The sequence below is a fragment of the Ursus maritimus genome, unplaced genomic scaffold (genome assembly GCF_017311325.1).
Source record: "Ursus maritimus isolate PB19 unplaced genomic scaffold, ASM1731132v1 scaffold_8, whole genome shotgun sequence".
NCBI classification, from domain to species: domain Eukaryota; kingdom Metazoa; phylum Chordata; class Mammalia; order Carnivora; family Ursidae; genus Ursus; species Ursus maritimus.
In genome coordinates, this window is record NW_024426996.1 from 38942890 (window position 1) to 38968568 (window position 25679).

The following is a 25679-nucleotide window of genomic DNA, read 5'->3' on the forward strand; positions in this document are numbered from 1 at the left end:
TGCTGCAATCTCACGACAAAGCTGAACGGATGAGGAGTTACTTCTTATGGATGAGCAAAGAAAGTGGTTTCTTGAGATGGAATCTACTCCTGGTGAAGATGCTATGAAGACTGTTGAAATGACAGCAAAGGATTTAGGATATTACATAAACTTATAAAGCAGCAACAGGGTTTGAGAGAATTGACTCCAATGTTGAGAGTTCTACTGTGAGTAAAATGCTATCCAACAGTTTCACATGTTACAGAGAAATTGTTTGTAAAAGGAAGACAATTGGTATGGCAACTTCACTGTTTTCTTATTTTAAGCAATTGCCACAGCCACCCCAACCTTCAGCAACCACGGCCCTATCAGTCGGCAGCGTTCCACCATCAAGGCAAAACCTTCCACCAGCAAACAGATTATAATTCATGGAAAGCTGAGATGATGCTTAGTATTTTTTTTTAGCAATATATTTTTTCTTTTCTTTTTTTTTTTAAGTAGGCTCCATACCCAGCATGGAACCCAATGTGGGACTTGAACTCACAACCCTCAGATCAAGACCTGAGCTGAGATCAAGAGTTGGATGCTTAACCAACTGAACCACCCAGGCACCCCAAGTATTTTTTAATTAAGATATGGGCAGTCTAGGGACCCCTGGGTGGCTCAGTCGGTTAAGCCTCTGACTTCAGCTCAGGTCATGATCCCAGGGTCCTGGGATGGAGCCCCATGTTGGGCTCCCTGCTCAGAGGGAAGCCTGCTTCTCCCTCTGCCTCTGCCTTTCCCCACCAATCCCTGCTTGTGCTCACTCTCTTAAATAAATAAATAAAATCTTTTAAAAAAGATATACAGTGTTTTTTAGACATTAATGCTATTCATAGTTAATAGGTACAATATAGTATAAACATAACTTCATGTGCATTGGGAAACTAAAAAATTTGTCTCACTTTATTGCAATAGTAACTTCATTGTGGTAGTCTAGAAACAAAGCTGCAATATCTCTGGAATGTGCCTGTACCCTTTTTCTTTTCTTTTCTTTTCTTTTTTCTTTTCTTTTCAAGATTTTATTTATTTGACAGAGAGAGAGACAGCCAGTGAGAGAGGGAACACAAGCAGGGGGAGTGGGAGAGGAAGAAGCAGGCTCCCAGTGGAGGAGCCTGATGTGGGACTCGATCCCAGGACTCCAGGATCATGCCCTAAGCCGAAGGCAGACGCTTAACAACTAAGCCACCCAGGTGCCCCCTGTCCCCCTTTTCTACCTTAACATGACTTTCACTATGTTACTGCCTTCAATAATATAGCTTTAGGAAACTCTTGCCTAAAAAGATGAAGGTGCAGATAACTTTTGTTATTGATCTGAAAGTATTTCACTGGTCTCCTCAGTTCTCAGAGGTTCCTTCACAAACCCTTGCCTTGCTGTCTCTGTCAATCCGTTGCCCAGTCCTAATGGATCCCAAACTCATGAATACCTCGCCACCGCCCTCTCCTTACTAGATGCGGCTAACATTCTATGAAGGTAGAGATCTCCCTTATCTTAGTAAGTTATAAACTCAGCTTTGCCTCATTCACAAACTCTTTGGTGGGGCTTTGAGGGGAAACATTTGACAGTACCATTCTTACCTCCATTTTACAAGTGAGGAAATTGAGGCCCAGAGAGGTTAGTTAATTTAACCAAAGACACAGAGCTAGTAAGTGGTGGGTCCAGGGTTGAAATCCTGCCATTCTTCTTCCGGAAAGTACACTGCCGGGCCACAAGTCTAGACTTCCTCCCTGTATATTTGAAATCATACAATACAGTCGCTTATTCTTTCTCCACCAATGGTCAACCATGTGGTAATGATCTCATGGAAGCTAGAACTCAAAATGGCTTCCTGAGCTAGGTGATGCTTAAAACTTGCTGAAGCCAGGACTGCGGCACTTTCGAGCTCTCTAAACCCTGAGGCACTCCCACCTGCTTAAATTGCTACACAAAAAGAGGTGTGTTACCTGGGGTCTGTTCCTGCTCTCCTTTGATGTCCACCTGCCTGAACCACAGCCACTCTGACCCTTTCCACAGAGTGGCTGCCTGACCGCCACCATTGTGTCCCTGCTATCCTGGGGTGACTTTGCTCCCCGCGACACACTGAAAACAAACTGCTTCTTTCTGCTCCCCTACTGCACACAGCCACCTTTCTCTGTCCCCAGTCTTATGCCTGCCCTGTCTTGCAATCCAGCCCGGGATGCTCAATGTCCTAGAAGTTCTAGCAGACCACGCCTTGGCAACAGAGAGCGGGCAGGCAGAAGCATGCTGCTGCGGGTGGGGAAGTTTCCCATCTGGCAGCCCCTCTGGAAAAGAAAAACCAACACAAATTACCACAGAACATGTATCTCCAGGCCCCCTCTGCTTACTGCCAGTGATATGTCTCTGCTGCCAAGGGAGGCCATGGGCCAGCACCTCCTCAGATAGATCCTTAGGAAGCAAAACCCTCCAGGAGGAGGAGTGGGGAATTAGGTAAGGTGGGAGGGTTGGCTTTGTCAGCGACCAACACACTCCTCTGCCTCAATTCATGGAGCCTGGCCAACCATGGGTCACTTCAGCTCAGGCCTGCTGTGGGTTGCAGGTTATCGCACGAGTTGATAAAGGGGCTTAAAACACCTGAGGGAGTAATGTCTGCCTGCTCATTTAGCAGACCGAAACCAAGGACGTGCTCACAAACTTATGGAAATCAGCCCGCGGCAGTCAGAACCCCTTGCCCCTCCCCACCCCTCTTGGCATCAGTCTGACGCTCCGCCAGTTTGTTACCTGTCTCAGCGAACTCTTGCTGAATAACAAACCAACCCGAAACTTAGTAGCTTAAAACAATAGCCATATTTTTCCTGACAATTCTGTAGATTAGCTGGGCAGTGCTTCTGCTGGTCCTGCTGCCTCCCTCATGTGGGTGCACTCAGCAGAGTGTGAGCTGGAGGACGGACCCAGAGGTGAGGTCTGACAGGGCTGAGCTTCTCTGTGTGGTCTCTCAAGGAGGCTCGGTTTCTTCCCATGCAGTCCCATGTCAGCATTCAAAGATGGCAGGAGCAGAAGTCACAAGGCTTCCTGAGGCCTGGGCTTGGAAGTTACACAATGTCACTTCTGCCACATTTTCTCAGTCTGAGCAAGTCACAGGCCAGCCCAGCCTCAAGGAGTGGGGAAGTAGACTCCACCTCTTGAGAAGATTGTGTTTCACTGGGACTTTAACTGGCCATCAGCAGAGGGAGTGAACTCCATTATCCAGAAAGATATGAGAAGCTTCTTAATACCACTAATAAAGATTGAGAAAACAAAACCCACTTACTATGTACTGGATAAGTACCTCACAAGAACCCAATGAGGTAGGTGTTACAGATGAACATTTATTTCCCAGTGTTCCTTGGGAAGTCCCAGCTCTTCCATGTGGACAGGCAGAATTCCCTAGAGAAGAACTTCCTGCCCCTGCCCTCACCCACCCCTATTTCCTCCTACCGTGGGATCAGTGACTCCTCTCCTAGTGAATCCAGAAGTGCATCTCTTCCTTCTGAAGATCTAAGAGCCATGGGCAGAGTGCAGTCTGTCTGCTCCTGGGGGGCAGGAGTGCCCTGTGGAGGGTTTTCAATTCAATTCAGGAGGAGGGGTATATTAGCAAAGCCTTTTGGTTTACCAAAATCACCTTCTCCACATAGCTTTATCCTTTGTAAATGAGTTATTTTGAACTCCATCTGCCTGAGTTTCTCAATTGCGTCTGAACTCAGGGAGGGAAAGGAGGGGTATAATTATCCCTTGTCATTGAGAAGGTACGTAATCTGTACGAGGTTGCACAGCTAGTACTTGGTGCAGCCTCCTTCCAGGACCCGCCTCCTCCACCCCCTCTCTCCCTGACTGCAGGAAGTCATTTAACATTTATGTCACCACTGTCCTTCCTTCAACCAAATCCAGGTTAACAAACAAGTCTTTACATCTTCTCCTTCCCACTTATTCTTCACATCACATGTGTCAAGCATTTGCAACCCAGAGGTCAATGGAAGCATGCTGACCCTTGAACATTCAAAGAGAATTAACTTGAAAACCCTCCCTCAAGGGAGGAGTGGTGAAAGTCCTGAGTCCCTCCCATTCCCCTGGATGTGGGGTGAGAGTACCGTTTATCTTGTATTACCTTATTCCTAGTGAATTATAACTCCACAATCCTACTTCCACCAAATTATAAATTAACTCACCATTTTGTACATGCTTTTTGTACATGCTATTTCTCCACATTGTCTCCGGACACGGAATACAGACACGTTGCCTTGATTTCCCTCCTTAAACAGCCCTGACACCAAACATTTGGGAGCAAAGCAGACCTGACTGAAAGGACAGTGTTGGGGAGTTTTGCATTGTGCAGGCCCCCCAAGCCTCTGCTGAGACCTGTCGCTGTCCATCCTTGCTCCCCTTCCATTTTGCACTTTATTATGTAAAGCTTGAAGCACATCTAATACAAGCGAGAATACTATAATGAACCCTCTGTTCCCATCACTTAGTTTCGACAATCAGCTCACACTCTCGTCTACTGCCTTGCTGGGGTTATTTCAAAGCAAACTCTGGATATCCCTTCACATGCAAGTGTTTCAGCACGCACCTCCAGAAGAACTGCTTTTGAAAGCATAATCCCCATACCAATACCCTCCTGAGCAAATTAATAGCAACTCCTCAGTATCAGCAAATATCAAGTCAGCGTTCACACCTTCCTGTCCCTCTTCTCTTACGCCCAGGTTTCCATCACACCTGACAGAGATGACTTGTACGTGCTAATCTTCAGCAGACCGCTGTACTCGCAGCAACACAGACCATACACAGACTGCCTACCTGAGCAGGGCCAACTGTTCGGCTGGGCACCGCAGGCCCAGGGCCTAGAGTTCACAGCATTTTTAGGAGCTCACAGAAATGTTCTAGTTTTAAATGAGAAGGGAAAAAATTTTTCAGCAAAAAACATTTTTAATATATAATATTAATATGTCCATCTTTATACCAACAGTCATAAAATGTAATTTTTCATGTTATTTTAAGGAAGAACCCCGAAAGGCAAAAGCACCTGGGAGCCATGCAAGTCATAATATAGCCCTGCACCTGGCATCTCCTTTGAGCTCAAAGCATCTCAAAGGCATCGTCTAATCTAAGTGTCCAGAACTGAACACGTTACTCTGCTCTCCTCTCTGGTCCTCTCCTAGTGAAGGGATAAATTGTGGAATAAAGATCACCCAAATGAGGACACCCTCTGTTTATTTAGAGCTTGCTGTTGTGAGTCAGCGTCAGCCATCCTCGCTTGCATTTGGCAGAGACTCAAAGGCAGAGGAGTGTTAAAGCTTTAGAGGGGACATGGAGGCGGCTTTGGGTATGCTCTGATTAAAGGCTGCTGGCGTGGGGAAGTTGGAGACGAGCTAACTAGAAATAGGGCACCCTGTGTGACAGGCTTAGGGAGTATATTTGGCTTTCTCTGGTTGGCCCTGAGTTGGAGGTGGGGGCAAAAATAGGCACCAGTAGGGACCATTGACCAGAACCTGACCCTTCTGGGCTAATTGCTACAGAGCTTGTGGTTTAGATTCCCAACCTGGTGGCAGCTGCAAAGGTTGTGAGTCAGAGCTGTATTGTCATGTATGCCAGGCCATTGCCCATTTGTATATTCAGACTCCTCTATCTTGTTTCATAATTTAGAAATCCAGGAATTATCTTAAATGCTTCCCTCTCTCCCACACCATATCCAACCCATCACCAAATCTTATAAAATTCAGTTCCTCAAATCTCTCTCAACTTTGTCACTTCTTTCCATCTCCACTATGGTACAACCAAACTATTTCCATCTTTCATCCGATCTACTAAATAGCCTCCTAACCTGCTCTACCTACTCTACTGTCTCCTCCTGGCTTTATTTGCCCAAGGACATTTTTTCAAAAGGCAACCCTGATTACATTATATCCTTAAATTACTCTCACAGGTTTTAGGACAAAGACAAGCCTTCGACATGGCCTCGAGGGCCCTGCATGGTCTGACTCCCAACCTTCTGCTCCTCTTGCATGGTGTAACCCTGTTTTACCTCTGAGCGAAACTGGCTTTCTTTCAGTCCCCAGTACATCTGCCCACCTGCCACAGGGGATTTACTAGAAGGCCATGGGCAGCTCCTGAGTCAAAGGAATAGGTGAAGGGTCAGGGTAGTTCCAGGGACACAGGGGGTAGGAGCAAAATGAAGTCTCATGAGGGCACTGCTACTGGGAAATATCAGCTTCAACTATACCCGCCCCCCTTGCTCCACTCTGCATTAAGATCCAAAGCCCTGGGGGCACCTGACTGCCTCAGTCAGTTAAACGTCTGCCTTTGGCTCAGGTCATGATCTCAGGGTCCTGGGATCGAGTCCCACATCGGGCTCCCTGCTCAGTGGGGAGTCTGCTCCTCCTTCTCTCGCTGCCCCTTTCCCCCTGCTTGTGTGCTCTCTCTCTCAAATAAATAAATAAAATCTTAAAAAAAAAAAAAAACTACCAGTAAAACTTTAAACAATTAAGACAAAGTAATTCTCCAAAAGAAAATTATGAGTTCTTACCAGGAGGAGAAATGGATGCAGGATGGCCCTCAAATCAACAAATGTCCACTAAACTCATGTTTCCACCTGGACTAACTTCCCATCCCATTTGGTTAGTTAACTTTACTCAATTTTTAGATTCTAGCCCAATTGTCCTTTCATTAAAGAAGTCTTCCTTTGCCCTCCCAAGGGAGTCAGAGTTCTCTATTCTGTTATTTCATAGCATTATTACCTCTCTGTCATGGCACTTTGCCACTGCTGTAATTTTACATTTGTGAAGATTTGAATTACATCCATCTCTCCCAATTGGCTAAACAGTCCATGAGAGCAGAGCCCACATCTGTTGGGGTTAGTGTAACTATCTCCAGTGCCTGGCACAGTGCCTGGCAAAGCAAAGACACTCAGCAAACATTCCTTCAATGTATGAATCAAGCCATAAAGGTATTTATTTTCCCATTGATATGAACTATGCCACTCCCCCCTTAGAAGACAAAAGGAGCTAAATTTGTGAACAATTTTTTCCAATTCATACTTTATTACATAATTTTCTTTTTTTTTTAAGATTTATTTATTTATTTTACAGAGAGAGAACTCGAGGGAGCATAAGTAGGGGAGGGGCAGACGGAGGGAAAGCAGCAGACTCCCTACACAGCGAAGAGCAGGGATGTGGGGCCTCGATCTCACAACCCTGGGATCATGACCTGAGCTGAAATCACAAGTTGGACGCTTAACTGAGCCACTCAGACGCTCCCATAATTTTCTTAATCTTTATAATAATGCAGCAGGAACCCATTTTACACACAAAGAAACAGGCACGGGGTGGGGGCGGTGGCTAGGGAATTTGTTCAAAATCACACACCTGGCAAATGATCCATGGGGGAGACTAAGCCAGGTCGGCCTGATTCCAAAACACAAGTTCAAACTACTATATACTATTGCCTCTCCATAATACTAGTTATCTCCTTAACACAAAGCATTGGCGATAGAACTCATCCATCTGTAAAACTTGTTTTCAGGTAAGTTCATTTTCATGTAAATCTAGATATGTCATAAAACTTAGTTTCATTTGTAAAATACTGATTCATGAAGAGAATAAAACAATTAAATTAAAAAAAAAAAAACTCTGGGCAGACACAATTTGACAGAGAATTATAATGCTTACCAAATACCTTGCTTTTTCTGTCATTCCTGATAAATAACGCAGCGTGAGTGAAGGAACAGAGATTGGTGCAGGGGTGATTATTTAAGGTAACCTGTTCCCTAAATTTAATCGACAGATTATGAAAAGCACTTCAAGTTATCCCCAAAGGCTTCACCATTTCAGTGTTACTTCTCAGTGAAGGAGGGGAGGTTGGAAAACAACACAAAGAATTATTTCAATTCCCAGGACTTATTAGAGCAGGGACTGAGCAGAGAGCAGCTGCTGGGGGAATGTGGATCTCTCCAGGAAAAGAAGAACAAACCCGGCGAACATAAGGAAGTGTTCCTTCAGGTCAGTCAGAGCAATGAGATGGCCGAGATGCTGGTGAGGAGACACGGCAAGGAGAAGGCAGGCTCTCGGTTTCTCTTTTATTGCGTGCTCGAGTCTCCAAATCTGCTAAAGACACGACTACAGGTGACGGCGGGAATTGCTCTTCAATGGTCACAGTGGTGTTCCCTGGGGGTCTCTATGGTTTTTGGGGGATGCAGGAATTCAAAGTGACAGGACCAGAGTAGGGAACTAAGTCACCTAATATGTTTTCTAGACACATAACTAGAGTCTGACTGACGTGGTTTCTGTATTTAACGCACAAGAGGTTCTGCCAATTTGTGGATCCTTGGAGAACACTGTGTTTTCAAAGCGGCCGGCTTGACTTTGAAGACATCTGGATCGTAATATATAATATGCACAGGAGACCTGAAATGGGGGAAAAAGAATGCAACCTGAAAAAAAATGAACAGAAAATGGAACTAACATTTCTCAACCATCCACTACGTGTAGGCTCTACAATATTATTCTGTTTTGCTTTTTCATAAGTGCCCCATGAAACAGGTGTCATGCCCCCATTGTACAGATAAGCACATGAAGGCTCAGGGAAGTCATAAAAATGACCTGTAGTCAAATCCAGATTCATGTATCTATCAGATTCCAAAGCCTTGGCTCTTTCCACAAAAAGCTAATTCTGGAAATTTTTCAATAATCTGGCAGTGTTAAAACAAGCCCAGCAGTCCTCTGGTGGACTTAAAGAAATCAAATTTTTTAAGTTCCCACCCTTAGCACCTTACCACCAAATAATAACTCTGCCACAGGGTAGACCCTGAGTACTTGGTCTTATTCCTCCCTTTCCTTTGTCAATGAGCAATGAAACCTTCGTTTCATTGGTGTTGAAGGCAAAACACATTATAAAAATTTAAAAATATTATATAAGAATGAACATAATCCCTGTTCCCTGAGCTGAAGACTTCTATGACTTTTTCAGTTTCTCCTAGGTTTTTCTGATGATGCTTAGAAAGGAGGATCAGGCATTATCTCATGAAGGAAACAATATGAACTGAGGTTCAGGCAAGTTAAGAAATCTTCTAAAAAGTAAACAGGAATTAGAGTCCATTTCTGCTTTGTTGAATGTATTATTTATTTCAAGTAGGTCATACATGTACATGATGCAAAAACATGGAAAAACACAAAAGCCCTATTTAATAAAAAATAAATCTTCCTTCCACCCCAGTTCCCTAGGCCCCCCAAAAGTAAGCACTGTTACTAGCCTCTTGCATGCTCTTCTGAGATATTATAGGCACATGCAAGCAAATATATGGCACATACCTATTTTCTTAGAGCATTCTTAGCATTGTGTGCTCTGTTATGTAATTTGTTTCGCTTAACAATACATTAGATAAATAATCCCATATCCACCCTTACAGAGTTGTTTCCCAGATCTAAGTTTCAATACTAGTCCACTAACCCTTTAACTGCTGCCTTATATTTATGGTAAGACCATAGATTTGTCACAATTAATGTAACAAGTGAGAGGTTTTTGAAAATTTCTTGTATTTCTACGATTATTTTCATTGGTCTTATTAGGTTAATTTTTCCCTCTCCCTAGCACCCCCAGCTTTCCTGTCCCATCTCAGCGATAAATTGACATACCTTGTATTTGGATTAGCTAGTTCTTGAATTCTGGGAGATATTTTGCAATGGATAGCAGCATAAGACACTGGCCAGTGAGCATCACGGACAGGTAGATAATCTTGATGAAGAGGCCTGGGCTTAGCTAGAGCAATTATTCGAGGGCTAGGTTTGTATAGCAAGGCAGCACGGGATATCTATAGTGGAAGCAAAAAGATACAAAAATATACCCCAATTTTCACATCTCCCTCTCTCTACAGTGATGGCCCTAATTGAATCACCATCCAGGATTCTCTCCTGGATTACTGCAGCACATTCCTCACTGGTCTCCCTGCTTCCATGTTTGCTTCTACAATCCAGCCTTCACATACCAATTACTGAGGGAGAGAATGAGTATTTTAATGAGTGCATTCCATAAGCCAGACAGTGTTCTAAGTAGGGCACCTATTTTATTCCCACTTAATCATCATAATAACCCTATGAGGTACGTACTTTCTGAAGTTCAAGTCAGATTATGTCACTCTCGGGGTTTAAAACCTTCTAGCGGTTTCCCATTTTGCTATGAACAATATTTAGATTCCTTACTGTGGCCTAGAAGGCCCTACGTGATCTGACTGCTATCCCATTCCTCTGACCTCATCTCCCTCCCCTCCCCACCTTGATCATGACGATCCTTGCCACACAAGGCCCCTCTGGCCCAGCTCTTTCCACCTTCAGACTTTTGCACCTGCTAGTTCTTCTGCTTGAAATCCTCTTTCCTCAACTTTGTCATGGCTGCCTCTCCATCATTCAAGACTCAAATATCATGTTCTCAAGGACATCTTCCCTCACCATCCAGGAGACATCCACCTGGCTGGTAACCCTCCGCTACAATACACTTACTCAATCTTCCTTATAGCACTTACCAACACCTCACTTTGCTCACTTATCTCTTTGTTGGTATGTTTATTGTCTGCTTCTCCCCACTAGAATATAAACTTCTTGAAAGAAGTACATGTTTGCCAAAAGCTAGAATAAGTGCATAACTGGCGTGGAATATATGTTGACTGACTGACTGATCAACTCCTTCTGGTCTTAACTTTGAAAATCGCACCTGCCAGGTTGCCTTCTACTATGCTGCTTTATTGGTAAAGCTGGAAGGATGACATATAGCTCCTATTCTCTCTCTTAAATGTTCACTCAAAAGAATCACGATGGATAACAAATACCCCTCTGTAGCCCTTAAAGTACTGTTTTGCACTGGTATAGACTTGTTTTGGGTTCTAAGAGTATGACTATCTGCAGTGGTATCACTTTTAACAAGATTTTTTATAAACTCCCAAACAAACCTAGCAACTAAAGAAAAATAACTGTCCCTCAATTTTATATATCAAAAAACTGAAAATAAAGTTATTTTCCAAGGGTCACAAGGCAAGTCCCTTTAGCAAACTCAAGATGCTCTCCTGAGGGGTTTTGAATCCCAGGCTAGTTTTCTTTCCTAACAGAACTCCATATTGCATCCTCAGTTCTTAGAGGGTAAAATTTATCCAACCTCCTTGGCAATATGGTCATTAGATATTTACCGAACACTCAACGGGGATGGGCACCAATTTGCCATGACAATGAATAGAGGGGAGTGTCAATGAGGAAGAGGGAGGGAAGCCACTGAAGGTGCCAGGCTCTGTGTTGAGCACCAATGCCTTATCTATTATTTCAAATCACAACAGTCCTCCCAGTAGGAACCTGTTAACTTTATAATCTCTTTGCTCATCTTGTTCCATCCAACTTCAAAATCATCCCAACTTTAAAACTCTGCCACGTGCTCTTCCCTTTACTAGAATATTCTTTTCTCAGACCTTCACCTAGCTGACTCCTTCTTATCACTCAGGTTTCACACCAGATATCCCTTCCTTAGAGAGGCTTCCCTGAGTACCATATACAAAGTAGCTTATTCCCCACCCTCACCCATAGTCAATCATTTCCTATTTTATTTTCTTCGTCGCACTTATCACTACCTGACATTATCTTATCTGTTTACTTATTTTCACTGGGAATGGTGGCTGGCATACAGTAGGCATTCAAGTACTTGAATGAATAAATAAGGCTCAGGAACATTGTCACAACATCACAGAACTAGTGGTGAGGCTGGAATTTGAACCCAGCTCTTACTGATTCCAAAGCCCATGCTCTTCGCCCTCTATCCCTAGTCTCTCTACATATCTTGCAGCTAGGTCTTCCTTCATGCCACAGACCACTCTTTCAAGATTATCTTTCCCAGTGACTTTGGCCTATGCCCTATAATAGCAAAATAGCACCCTAGGAACAACCAAAAAGTGAGGTGAAGGATGCCAAGGCAGTGGTGGCTTACAGGACGGATGGGCAGTTCACTTCGTTCTCTTTCAAAGCACAGACCCTCTATCTTGATCCTTGGGTGGGCAAGGTCTACAGTTCTTGGAGTTGCAACAGCATTCAGGGCAGGAACTGAAATCTCGGTTTCAATCTAGGGAAGAAAAATAAAATAGGGTCTGTAAGTATCAAATAATAAACACCATCTCCATCAAGGTTACAAAGAACTGTCTGGCCTCTGGACCAGACTTCTCCACAAATCCAGTAGAAAGGATGAGTCTTGCAGTAACCATGATCATAGCTGAAAGGATCAATTTCCACCTTTTTCAAACTAGGTTGTATGAACTCCAGCCCAGCTTTTCAGAAACTTACAGTTAAACTAAAGATGGGGAGGAAATGGCAACATTACATATTGACTAAGGGATAAATGGTAATGCTAATTTGTGGAATAAAAACTCAGCCAAGAGGGAAGGCTCAGGCCTACTACATGAGAACACTGTAATGGGGAGAGCTCTGCTTTGTTCTTAACTACTTTTGCCTTTTGGAAACTGGGACTCATATTATCACAAATCCCCATACTTAAAGTGAATTCAAGTGGTTCTCTTCTAATTGGAACAGGTAAGAAAAAGAAACCAAAGCCAAGAGGAAGAAAGGCAGAATCACATTCTCCATAGACAATGCTGTGTTGTTCCCCCAAGTCATTTCTCACTATCTGAATTGTGGAAATATGTTCAACTTACATGGTCTTCTATTTCAATTACTAGTATTCAAACTCAAAATTTACCAGAAGACTTTGAGAGGGAATATAATCAATAACTGGAAATAAAATAGGGTTTTAACTGTGGGCAGAAAAATAATAAACAAGGTATGCTGCAAATCCCTTTTTGTGTTAAGACAATGATGATACTAATGCTGACAGCATTTTACATGTACTAATATTCATTTATTTCTCACCTAGGGTATCACTTTTATTTGCATTTCACTCATGGAGAAACTAGGTACTATACGAAGTTCAGAAATTTAAGTTTTTATAGTGACTAAGTTGCACAGCTGGGATTCAAACCTAAGGTCCTATCTGTCTGCACAATTCCCTGGGAAGAGAATTTGTCTTGGATTTTTCCTACTCTTCCTCTGATATTTCTCAATGCTTTATTTATTCTCTTTCATAAGTATCAAATAAACTTAATTATTTACCTATAGGTCTATGGTTTCTTCTAAATTGAAATTTACTTTAAGGAAAGGAACTATTTTATTATTCTTGTCATATCCTGTATTATATAATTAAGAAATACTTGTTTAATGAATTGAGTAAATGAATGATTTATTTTCTTTTTTGATTATAAGCCTCAATTGAAAACAGTGGTTGTCATATATTTCTTTGATTTTCCCAGAGCCTGATAGGAGACAAAGCTTTATTCATTGGAAATGATTAATTAGTATTTCATGGAATTGTACAGACACTAACCCCAGATTGCTTCAGTGGTAAATTTTAACAAATATTTAAGAGGAAGAAATAATATAAATCTTACATAAACCTACAAAGAATAAGAAATACTACTAATCTATGGTGATAGGAATCTGGAAGTGGTTAACTCTAGGGCAGGGGTAGAGTGGAACTGACTAGAAACAGAAAGAAAATTTTGGGAATAATGTTTTGTATCTTGATTGAGGTGGTTGCTAGGAAAAATACGAATACATATGATGAAGAATATCTCTAATATGTAAAGAACTGTTATGAATCAATTAAAAATATACAGACCAATAGAAAAATAAAGCCACGAATAGACAAGTTTATAAAAGAAAACTACACAGGTAAATAAATGTTGGGAACTATTAAATTTATTAATAATCAGAGAAATTAAAGTGTTTTTATTAATGAGATAGTATTTTTTAAATTAATATTTTGTAAAATAAGTAGTATCTAATGTTGGCAAGAGTGTAATGTAAAAGTCAGCCCAAATAATGCAAGTGAATATGTAAATCAAAATCACTTTTGTTGGAACACATTTTGGGATAATATATGAATCACCTCAAAAATGTTCATACCCTTAATCTGGTAACTTTACTTCTCAAATTTTTGTTCTCAGAATATAATCAGATTGAGAATGATGGGGGAGGGACATGTTGGTAAAATGACCTTACAAATTAGGATAGTAAGTTAGACAAAGCCGTGTGAGATATGCAGAGTACAGGTGGTCAATACTCAAAGGTATCTGCTAAATATAAAATAAGAGTCTTCAAAGTTATAAAAAAAACACAGAATCTTCAAAGTCAAAATCTCTTGAGTCAAAGATTTTTAAAATCTATACAGGTTGATTAGTCTGAATAGGAGCTGTGGACATCTGTAAGTAGAGAGAGAATGATGGATATGAACTAAGTGAACTATGAAACCAACCCTTCTTAAGTTTTGTAGTCTCTGACAAAGTTCCCATAAAAAGAGACTCAGTATGACATTCACAGAGGTAAAAAGACCTTCCACAGGGGTGCCTGGGTGGCTCAGTCCATTAAGCATCTGCCTTTGGCTCAGGTCATGATCCTGGGATCCTGGGATCAAGCCCCACATCAGGCTCCCTGCTCAGTGGAGAGCCTGCTTCTCCCTCCCCCCCTGCTCGTGTTCTCTCTCTCAAACTCTGTCTCTCAAATAAATAAATAAAATCTTAAAAAAAAAAAAAAAAAAGACCTTCTACAGTTCATCCACCCAAAGTCTCTGGTGCAAGTAACCTAATGTACCTGTGAGAGTAAATTGGCTTCCTTTGTGGGCATGTGTATTTTAAAACTCTGGGAAGATTCAGTATTAACTGTAAAAAAGTTAAGAGAATCAAAATCATGGAATTAATACTTTGTATTAAGAATAAGTATGTGCAATGGGTGGCTCCATTGGTTAAGCATCTACTCTTGATTTTGGCTCCGGTCATGATCTTGGGGTTGTGAGATGGAGCTCTGTGTTCTATGGGAAGTCTGCTCGAGATTCTCTCTCTCCCCCTCTCCCTCTGCCTTTTCCCCCTGTTCTCTCTCTCTCTTAAATAAATAAATAAATAAATAAATAAATAAATAAATCTTTAAAAAAAAAAGAATACGTATGTGCAAGAACTGATGAAATTTGGACATGGAACATGGAGTAGATTTATCAATTAAACTTCCCGATTTTGATAATAATTCTGTGGTTACATAAGATGATGATCTTGTTCTTAGGAAATAAACACTGAAGTATTTAGGAAAATGGGTGTGTGATGTCTGTATCTCTCAAAAATGATTTAGGAAAAAAATTAAATACACACACACACACACACACACACATACTCATACCCCACATGGAGGAAAGAGAATGATAAAACAAATGGAACAAAATGTTAATTCTTGCAATTTTTCAGTAAATTAGAAATTATCATTAAAATAAAAAATATGTGTATATTACTAAAATTAAAAGCATGTGCATGGGAGCACCTGGCTGGCTAAGTCAGTGGAGCATGTGACTCCTGATCTTGGGGTGGAGAGTCTGAGCCCCACACTGGGTGTAGAGCTTATTAAAAACAAAACAAAACAAAACAAAACAAAACAAAACAAAACAAAACAAAAGCATGTCCATTTTTAAGATAATTTGGCCTGTTAGAGTGATCACCCTATAACTGCAACTTGAAACGTATAATTGAGTATTTGACTTAGACTTACAGCATTAAATTGAAATCTTATGTTTATGTCATTCTGATAACATTGAAACTTTAAGTTTACCATATTTATAAATTTGATGTATTCGATTTTTAAATAGTTATTTAATATTTGAAATTTTGTTTGTTAATGTAGATGGCTGAAGTAGAATGCTTAAAAAAGAAATCAAATTAAAATATTAATAAATATAATTAAAATTATTTGAAGGTATTTGATTACATTTAGAAACCAAGTCAAACATTATTCAGGACTTTTCAAAGTCATTGCTAAAAACTGCTAGAATTATAAACAGAGTAATAAAACTTGCCAGCTAAATTTAAAAGCCTAGGAAAGAAATAGATTTTTAATTTAAAATTTAAAAATGGGTGGTGGGGAGGGCACGTATTGCATGGTGCACTGGGTGTTATACGCAAATAATGAATCATCGAATTTTACATCAAAAACCAGGGATGTACTGTATGGTGACTAACATAATACAATAAAAAAATATTTTAAAAAATGGACTGTTAATTATTTAAATCAAGAGCATACCTCTGAACAGTCTTTTCTGTATAGAAAAGCCATGCTCAAGGATTCCAAGGTTTTTTCTTAAGTGGCTATAGATTCTTTGCCACTTCTCTCATTGAGAGGTGGGGTTTGTGTCCTGCCCCCTTGAATCTGGCCAGACTTGTCACTGCATCAATCAACAGAGTATGACTGCAGTGACATGTGACTTCCAAGGCCAAAGCATTAAAAAAATGCAGCCTCCACCCAGTTTTTTTGGAATACTCAAACTTGAAACACTCCATTTTAGAATATTCCTTCTCAGAATACAGCTGCTATGCTGAGAAAAGTCTAAGCCACATAGAGAGGCCCCATGAAGGTGCTCCTGTGAATGTTCCCAACTGCATCTAGCCTTTAAGTCATATCAGCCTAGGCACCACATACAGAGGTTGCTATGGACAGACTGTTTACGTCCCCCTCAAATTCGTATGTTGAAGTCCTAACACTCAATGTGATAATATTAGGAGGTGAGGCCTTTGGGAGGTAATTAGGTTTAGATGAGGTCATGAGGGTAGAATCCTCATATTGGGATTGGTGTCCTTATAAGAAGAGAGATAAGAATTCTTTCTCTGTGCACACACAAAGAAGTCATGTAAGCACACAGCAAGATGGTGGCCATCTGCAAACCAGGAAGAGGACCTTCAGCAAGAAGAGAATCTGGTGGCACCTTGATCTTGGACTTCTCAGTCTCCAAAACTGTGAGAAATAAATATCTTTCAAGCCACCCAGTCTCTGGTACTTTGTTACAGCAGCCCTAGCTGACTAAGGTAGGTGTGAAGGAACTTTCAATCCCCTACCATTTCAGACAACCAAGCCATTAGAGATATCCCAACTGAAAGACTTCTAACTCATGAAATCCTTGAGTGTAATAAAATGCTTGTTTTACACCACTAAGTTTGGGGGTGCTTTGGTATGACACAACAGATAACCAAATCACAACTTGAAGAATTGGTTCTCTATATTGATTCTAAATTACCTGGAATTTGTTTTCTGAGCTGATTGGATTTAAAGGTCACTTAATGATCCTATTGCCAGTAGTTAAAAAAAAAAAAATACTGGTAGTCCATAGCATGCAGTGGCAAAACAAAAAGCAAGACTGGGTGACCAAGCAGCTGCTGCCAGAAATTATTTTAGTGAAATAAAGAAGTATAATGGGATTAGTTGGTTGTTTCTTTTCTTTTTTTTTTTTTCTAAGATTTTATTTATTTGTTAGAGAAAGAGAGAGAGAGAGTACAAGAAGGGGGAGCAGCAGGCAGAAGGAGAAGCAGGTTCTCCGCTGAGCAGGGAACCTGATAGGGAACTTGATCCCAGGACCCTGAGATCATGACCTGGGCTGAAGGCAGATGCTTAGCCGACTGAGCCACCCAGGAGTCCCTAATTGGTTGTTTCTAAGTGCACTAGAGAAAGTGAATTAAGAAATGACTGGCTCAGGCCTTTAAGTTCCCTCCTTAATGTCTCAGTAAGGGACCAGAAAGTTTCTGTAACTTCCCTAAAAGAAACCCTTATATTCTATGGTCATAGGGCTGAAAATTCTGAAAACCAAACTCACAATCTAATTCTGTGAGTGGGTTAATTACAGTGCAAATTGAATTACCAAATTTGTATGGTCTCCTATGTTAAAGTTAGAGCAATGGTTGGGAGGGAATAGGACCTTGAAAATTGGAATAGGGATATATGGGCAGATTCCAACAAAGCTGGGGACTTTAAGCCCATAAATACTGCTGAGCGTTCTTACCAATACAATCAGCCATTCTTCCCCTGCCTGAACGGGTTAGAGTCCCCTTGCCTGAAGAACCTGGAATAGGTTCCCCTGAAGTTGATACCTTCTAGGTAACTGCTGACCTAACCCTACTATCTCTCATTGCTTCTAGATTTATAACCAGACCCAAGTTCCAACTTCCAAAACAGCCTTCCATGTACTTCTCTGTCAGCTTCCATAATTGCTTAAGGTCTAATTCTGCATTGTTGTTCTGCGTCTCTGATCAAATCCTAAGTGACACAGTAGGCACAGAGGAGGCAGTCAGAAAAGTTCATTTGATGAGAGGAGAAAATAAACAGGGAGAAAAGTAAAATATATCTAGAAATAAGAGAAGAGCATGTTACAGTTATAAACGTGTTGTTACAAAATCAATCAGGAAGTGTTTCTTTCACATGGACCCACTTACCCTTTTTGGAGGAACATAGTTTGGACTTGTGGCTTTGGCTATTGAGAGTTGTAATATCCGGGAAGAAGGAAAAGAGATTTGAAGAGAATCTCTTGTTAAGTAATCACTGTAGGGCCTATATGCAAATGGAACATGAAATATTATAATTGTTGGAGGAAAAATAACTGCATTTTTCATTACTGTACTCAACCTCTGATCGATTATGTGTAATTTTTCCTATCTCAGAAACCTCTTTTCCCATAATCATTAGTGTTTTTTCTACCAGACTGGTATTTCCTAAAATTTTTTTTACTATGATCCACAGTAAGAAGTTATATTGTGATATAGTATATGTAAATCTGTGTGTGTGCGCGCACATGCGCGTGCACATGTATCTGAAACAAAGTTATTATGAAACAATGCTTGCCCTGAGCAAGGTATTCTGATTTTTTAAATTTCATTTGATTTCATTAAAAAAAAAAAACTGGAATCAAATTCACGATCCACCGATGGGTTGAGACTTGCAATTTAAAAAACACTTCACTTCCTACCAAAACCTCGTATTAAATCCCTGAGATAAAAATTCCAGTCACTACCAAGGACCCCTCTGTGATAGCCAGTCTCCTCTGCAGTGCAGTTTGAGATAGTGCTGATCGTAACTCCTAGGAACTTGGCCCATTTTCATAGGCTGGTCCCCACATATCCCTTTCCTGGTACAAAAACCTACCAACCAACAAACCTACAAACCTAATATGAAAAAAGTTTTTCACAACTAAATATAGGATTTCCCTCTAGGGATAGTCTGTTAGCTTTTAAAACTGATGCATAATTAACATACCATAGAATTTACCTTTTTGAAGTGTACAAGTCAGTGGTTTCTAGCATATTCACGAAGTTGTGTAAATACTGTCACTATCTAAATTCAGAATGTTTTCATCACCCCAAAGAGAAACCCTATACCGATAAACAGTCCTTCTCCATTATTTCATTCCCCAACCCTGTGCCCCCAGAATCACTGATCTATTTTCTCTTTCTATGTGTTTGCCTATTCTGGAAATTTCAAATAAATGGAATCATACAAATATGTAGCCTTTTGTGTCTGGCTTCCTTCACTTGGCATATTTTCAGGATTCGTGTATCAGTACATCATTCTTTTTTATGGCTGAATAATATTCCATCAAATGATTTACCACATTTTTAAAATCCATTCATCCATGATGAACATTTGAGCTGTTTCCACAAGTTTTTGTGTGAGCATATATTTTTAATTCTCTTGGGTACATGTCTAGAAATAGAATGCTGATCATGTAACTCTATTCTTAACATTTCGAGGAGCTAAAAAGCAGTTTTTAAGCTGCACCATTTTGCATTCCAACCAGCAATGTACAAGGGCTTCAGTTTCTCCACATCCTCACCAATACATATATTCTATTAATTATTATTATTATTATTACCATTCTAGAAGGTTTGAAGTAGTATCTTGTCATTTTAATATGCATTTCCAAGATGACTAATGATATTTGGCATCTTCATATGTGTTTCTTGTTCATCTGTATGTCTTCTTTGGAGAAATGTCTATTCAAATCATTTGCCCATTTTCTAAACTGTGTTGACTTTTTTTGTATAGTTCTAAAAATTATATATATATATATACACATTCTGAATACTAGTCCCTTATCAGATATATGATTTTCAAATATTTTCTCCCAATATGTGGGTTATCTTTTTACTTTCTTGATAGTGTCCTTTGATGCACAAAAGTTTTTACTTTTGATGAGATCCAATTTATTATTTTTTGTCACGTGTTTTTGTTGTCATATCTAAGAAACCATTGCCTAGGTCACAGAGATTGATGTCTATGGTTTTTTCTAAGGCTTTTTATAATTTTATCTCTTATATTTATAGGTCTGTGATCCATTTTATTTTTTTTAAGTTTAAAAATTATTTTATTTTATTATTGTTATTTTTTAAGTAGGCTCCATGCCCAGCATGGACCTGAGAGCAAGACCTGAGCTGAGATCAAGAATCTGACACTTAACCAACTAAGCACCCAGTCACCCCTAAGATTTTTTTTATTTTTCAATAATCTCTACACCAAATGTGGGGCTCAAACTCACAATCCTGAGATGAAGAATCTCACGCTCTTCTGACTGAGCCAGCCAGGTGCCCCTGTGATCCATTTTAAATTAATTTTTGTGTATGGTGTGAAGTAGGGGTTCAATTTCATTTGGATATCCAGTTATCCCAGCACTATCTGTTTAAAAGACTATTCTTCCCTGATTAAATTGTCTTGGCAGTCTTATCAAAAATAAATTGACCATAAATACAAGGGTTAACTTCTGCACTCTCAGTTCTATTCCATAGATTTATATGTCTATTGTTACGCCAGTAACATGCTGTCTTGATTACTGTAGCTTTTAAATAAGTTTTCAGGGGCACCTGGGTGGCTCAGTCGGTCAAGCGTCTGCCTTCAGCTTGGGTCATGATCCCAGGATCCTGGGATAGCACCCCACATTGGGGCTCCCTGCTCAGTGGGGAGCCTGCTTCTCCCTCTCCCCCTGCCCCTCCCCCCACTCATGTGCGCACTCTCTCTCTCTAATAAAAAATCTTTATAAATAAATAAATAAATAAATAAATAAGTTTTCATTATTTTTTTTCAAGATTGTTTTTTGCTATGCTGGTACCTTGCTTTTCTATATGAATTTTAGAATTGCCTTGTCAATTTCCACCAAAAATGGCAGCTGGAATATCAATAGGGATTGCACTGAATATGTAGATCAATCTGGAGAGAGTCACCATCACAACAAAATTAAGACTTCCAATCCATGAACAGGAAATGTCTTTCCATTTATTTAAGTCTGATTTCTTTTAACAATGTTTGTAGTCTTCAGTGTACATGTCTTGAACTTCTTTTGTTAAGTATTTTGTTCTTTTATTATTTTTAATTTTAGTAAAATACATATAACATAAAATCTACCATCTTAACCATTCCTTTTTTTAAGATTTATTTATTAATTTGACAGAAAGAGAGAGAGGGCACAAGTTGGAGGGGGCAGGGGGACAGAATCTTCAAACAGACTCCCCACTGAGCATGGAGGCCAATGTGGGGCTTGATCTCACACCCATGAGATCATGACCTGAGCTGAAATCAAGTGTCGGATGCTTAACCAACTCAGCTACCCAGACATCCCCCATCTTACCCATTCTTAAGTGTATAGTACAGTAGTGTTAGGTGCATTCACATTGTTGTGCAATCCATCTGCAGAACTCATCTTGTGAAACTCTATAGCAATTAAACAATTAACTGCCCCCACCCTCTATAGTAAACAAACTGAGTGAGGGTTGCTGAAGGGGAGGTGGGTGGGGGGATGGGGTAACCAGTGGATGAATATTAAGGAAGGCACATGATGTAATAAGCACTGGGTACTATATAAGACTGATGAATCACTGACCTATACCTCTGAAACCAATAATACGTTATATGTTAATTAGCTTAATTTAAATTTTAAGTATTCCTCTGGATTATAAATACAGATATTTTAAAAATAAAAATGAATATAGATATATAAATATCAAATTATATGTACATTTTAACTAAATTACCAGATTTTGTTGAATGAACTGATAAATAAGGAAACAAAGAAATTTTGTGTGAGGAATTGGGCCTCTTTTGCTGGAATCTATGATGGAAAAAGACCCAAGTTGTCCAGTTCAATTCTCTCTCTGAATGTAGGAGTCTTTTCTAAAATCCATGTAAACTCGTCATTCCAGGCTGTGCTTGAACAAGTGCTTTCAGGGGTTGGGGTGAAGGTGGCAGTTGACTTTTCCAATAAACATTTCCATTACTGGAGAGCTAGTCAGAAAGATTTTCCTACACCTAGCTGACCCCTGCTGCTCTGTAAATTCTTTGTTCTAGATCTAGTTCTAGGATCAACACAAAGTAATTTTACTTCTACCTCCTTTTCCTTATTCAGATGCTGACCCTTTCAATATCTGAGCACAGCTATCACTACTTCCTCGGTCTTTTCTCTAGGCTAAACATGTCATTTCTCTTAACTATTTTTCATGTAACGTAGTTTCCAGAGGCCTCAACATTTCATTCAGCTCCTTCTGAATAGTCTCAAATTTAGTATCAGTTTCTTAAGGTATAACATCCATAAGTGGACACATACACTTAATGTGTCTCGACTAAAGTACTATACATAGTACTATCACCTCCTTGTAATTGTACACCATACATATTCCATTAATGCAACTTAACATTTTCCCAACAACTACATCACAGCCTTAGCTCCCATGTGGAAGTACCACCTAAGCTGTCTTTTAAAGACAAGGAGAAATTCAGCATTCAAAGCAAGAAGAAAAACATTTGAAAAGTCATAGAAACATAAGAGAAACATCAAGTTCTACAAATTGAAAAAACTTGCAATGTTTCATTTGCATATTTCCTTTTAATTGGCTGACAATGTAAGTTCAGAGTGAATTTTAGTTTCACCACAATTTGAGTCAAATGTAATTACTGGTGGGGCGCCTGGGTGGCTCATTCGGTTAAGCGTCTGAGTGTTGATTTCAGCTCAGGTCATGATCTCAGGGTCGTGAGATCGAGCTCCAAGTCATGGAGGCTGCTTGAGATTCTCTCTCCCTCTGCCCTGTCCCAACCTGCTCATGCATGCTGTCTCTCTCTCTCACTCTCTCTAAAAAAACAAACAAAAAACCCCACAAATGTAATTACTGGTGATGACCCTCTGGTTACCTACAGTTGCTGCATACATTTGAGTTTTTACCCTGATCCTTTGAAATGCAAGTGGACTTCCAGTTTATGAAACTACATACACTAAAATAAGAAAAACATTGTGAGGTTTAACCAAATTAGATTAGAATTTATGGAGATTATCAAGGTATTCTACCTATTTATTAGACATTCTTTCTTGAATCTGTTGGGCAGTGCCAGCTTCTGGATCCTTTTGGAGGGTTGGCTAAACAGTGCAGGAGAAGGGATCTCCCAGATTACAGACTCTCTGCCGCAGTTGTAGTAATATTGAGGCCTGAAAGTTGTAGAAAAGAAAAGAACTGAGTGAAACGAGTATGAATTCCAATAACAGTAATTTCCAACAATGACCCCCAACTCTACGCCTAGGAGCAGGTATGACAGTTTATCCCTTTACTACTGAGCTATTTTCCACATGGGGAGAAATCAGGAATGGTCACAGCCATCAAGTTCCAGCTGGTTTCTAATATCCTATTCCAAAATAAAGGTTCTGTAATAAATTGCGTTCTTTTAAATAGACCAAAAAGTAACTAATGAAAAGGGAAAATTTGCTGCTTTTAAAACCAAATACCTTCTTAGTCTCTCAGAGATAATCACTAGAGATCGCACAGATATTAAAAGGAAAATAAAAGGCTATATGAACAAGGTTATGCCCACAAATTTTAAAACTTAGGTGAAATAGATAAATTCTTTGAAAGACACGAACTACCAATGCTCATTTGGAAAGATACAATCTGAAGAGCCCTTGTCAAGAGTTTACTAAGCAATTCCATGGTCTTCTTGCCGCAGCACTCATTTTGTTTGACAAAGCAGCCTCCAGGCACCTTAAACTGACCTTAGCCCATCTCACAAGCACATGCCCTAGATACCAGTCCACCGAGTCATAAGGAAATGTACATTCCTGATACGACTTTGCCAATAGCCCTGCAACCAACAGTCTCCTTCCTGACTCCCAATGCCTTCCTTTCTTTATGCATCCTTTAGATATGAGTCCCAAGGAGCTTACCAAAGCTCTGCTCTTTTGTTTGAATTGACCAATCTGGCTTTGGCCTAGGAACTCCAAAGCACTCCACCTGCAGCCCTAATAAGACATGTGCCCTAGGTCCTGCCTCTCTCTGCACTGTTTTAACCTCCATGCATGACTCCTCGAGGCATGCCAGGTACTTCCAGGATCTGTGAGTAATGAACTTCACTATTTCAATTTCTGTTAAGGTCTGTTGTTGAACTGTGATCCCATGCTTCACTTAACAAGCGTTATTTTGACAAATTCGTAACAGCCCTATATCTATTAAATAAATTGAATTTATAGTTAAAAACCTGAACTAGAGGGGCGCCTGGGTGACACAGTCATTAAGCGTCTGCCTTCAGCTCAGGGCATGATCCCGGAGTTCTGGGATCAAGCCCCATGTCAGACGCCTCCACTAGGAGCCTGCTTCTTCCTCTCCCACTCCCCCTGCTTGTATTCCCTCTCTCGCTGGCTGTCTCTCTCTGTCAAATAAATAAATAAAATCTTAAAAAAAAAAACACAAAACCTGAACTAGAGGGTATTCTGCTAAGTGAAATAAGTCAGTCACAGAAGGACAAATACCATATCACTTCACCCATCTAATGGAATTTAAGATACAAAACAGATGAACATAAGGGAAGGGAAGGAAAAATAATATAAGAGGAAAACAGAGAGGGAGGCAAACAGTAAGAGACTCTTAACTCTAGGAAACAAACTAAAGGTTGCTGGAGGGGAGGTGGGCCGGAGGATGGGGTAACTGGGTGACAGGCATTAAGGAGGGCACGTGATGTAATGAGCACTGGGTGTTATATGTAACTAATGAATCACTAAGTTCTACCTCTGAAACTAACAATACAGTATGTGTTAATTAAATTGAATTTAAATAAAAAATCTTAAATTAAAAAAATCTTCCCTCCAAAAAACTCCAGACCCAGATGACTTCATTGTAGATTCTATGAAATACATAAACAAGAAATGCCAATTCTATATATTTTCCAGTTGATTCTATGAGGACAGAATTACCAAAAACAAGTAAAGGCATTACAAGAAACAAAGACATTACCACAAAGACACTATAAGAAAAATCCAGACTAATAACCCCTCATAAACATAGATGCAAAAATTCTAAAGTTTTATTGGAACACAGACATACTCAGTTTTCATAACGTCTGTGACTGCTTCCTGCAACAATAGTGGAGTTGGGTAGTTGCAATGGAGACTTTATGGTCAACTTTACTAACTACCCACTTCCTGAGAAAGTTTGCTGACTTTTGAGTAAAGTCGTATATCAAAAAGAGATAGAGAAATGACCACCTCAATTATCTTGGAAACCAAACTTCAGATAAATAATGGTATCTTTGCCTTTTTCCTGTTACTTTAATTTCCCTCACTATTTGTGCTCATCCCCTCCCCCCACCCAGTCTTTCTTCAAAGAACCAACCAGCAGAAAGCCTAATCATTCAACAAACATGCACTAAAAGCAAATTGGCAATGGGTATCAAAAGCCATTAATAATATTCTCACCTTTACATATAATAATTAACTCATGGTAATCAAGCCCATGGTGGTATGCAAAATCCATGAGAAACTGCATGCATAAATAGTTCAT

At 40.0% G+C, this 25679-nt stretch overlaps 1 protein-coding gene across 1 annotated transcript in view; it reads right to left on the reverse strand.

Moving 5' to 3' along the window:
- Positions 1-8235: 8235 nt before the first annotated feature.
- THEGL (theg spermatid protein like) overlaps positions 8236-25679 on the reverse strand; it is a 44775-nt gene continuing 27331 nt past the window's right edge. Inside the window, exons 5-9 of the mRNA XM_008701530.1 lie at positions 23204-23341; positions 18318-18432; positions 11966-12097; positions 9640-9815; positions 8236-8412 (exon numbers count right to left, since the gene is read on the reverse strand). Of these exons, the coding sequence (XP_008699752.1) occupies positions 8298-8412; positions 9640-9815; positions 11966-12097; positions 18318-18432; positions 23204-23341 (676 nt within the window). The 3' untranslated portion in view covers positions 8236-8297. The remainder of the gene's footprint in view (positions 8413-9639; positions 9816-11965; positions 12098-18317; positions 18433-23203; positions 23342-25679) is intronic.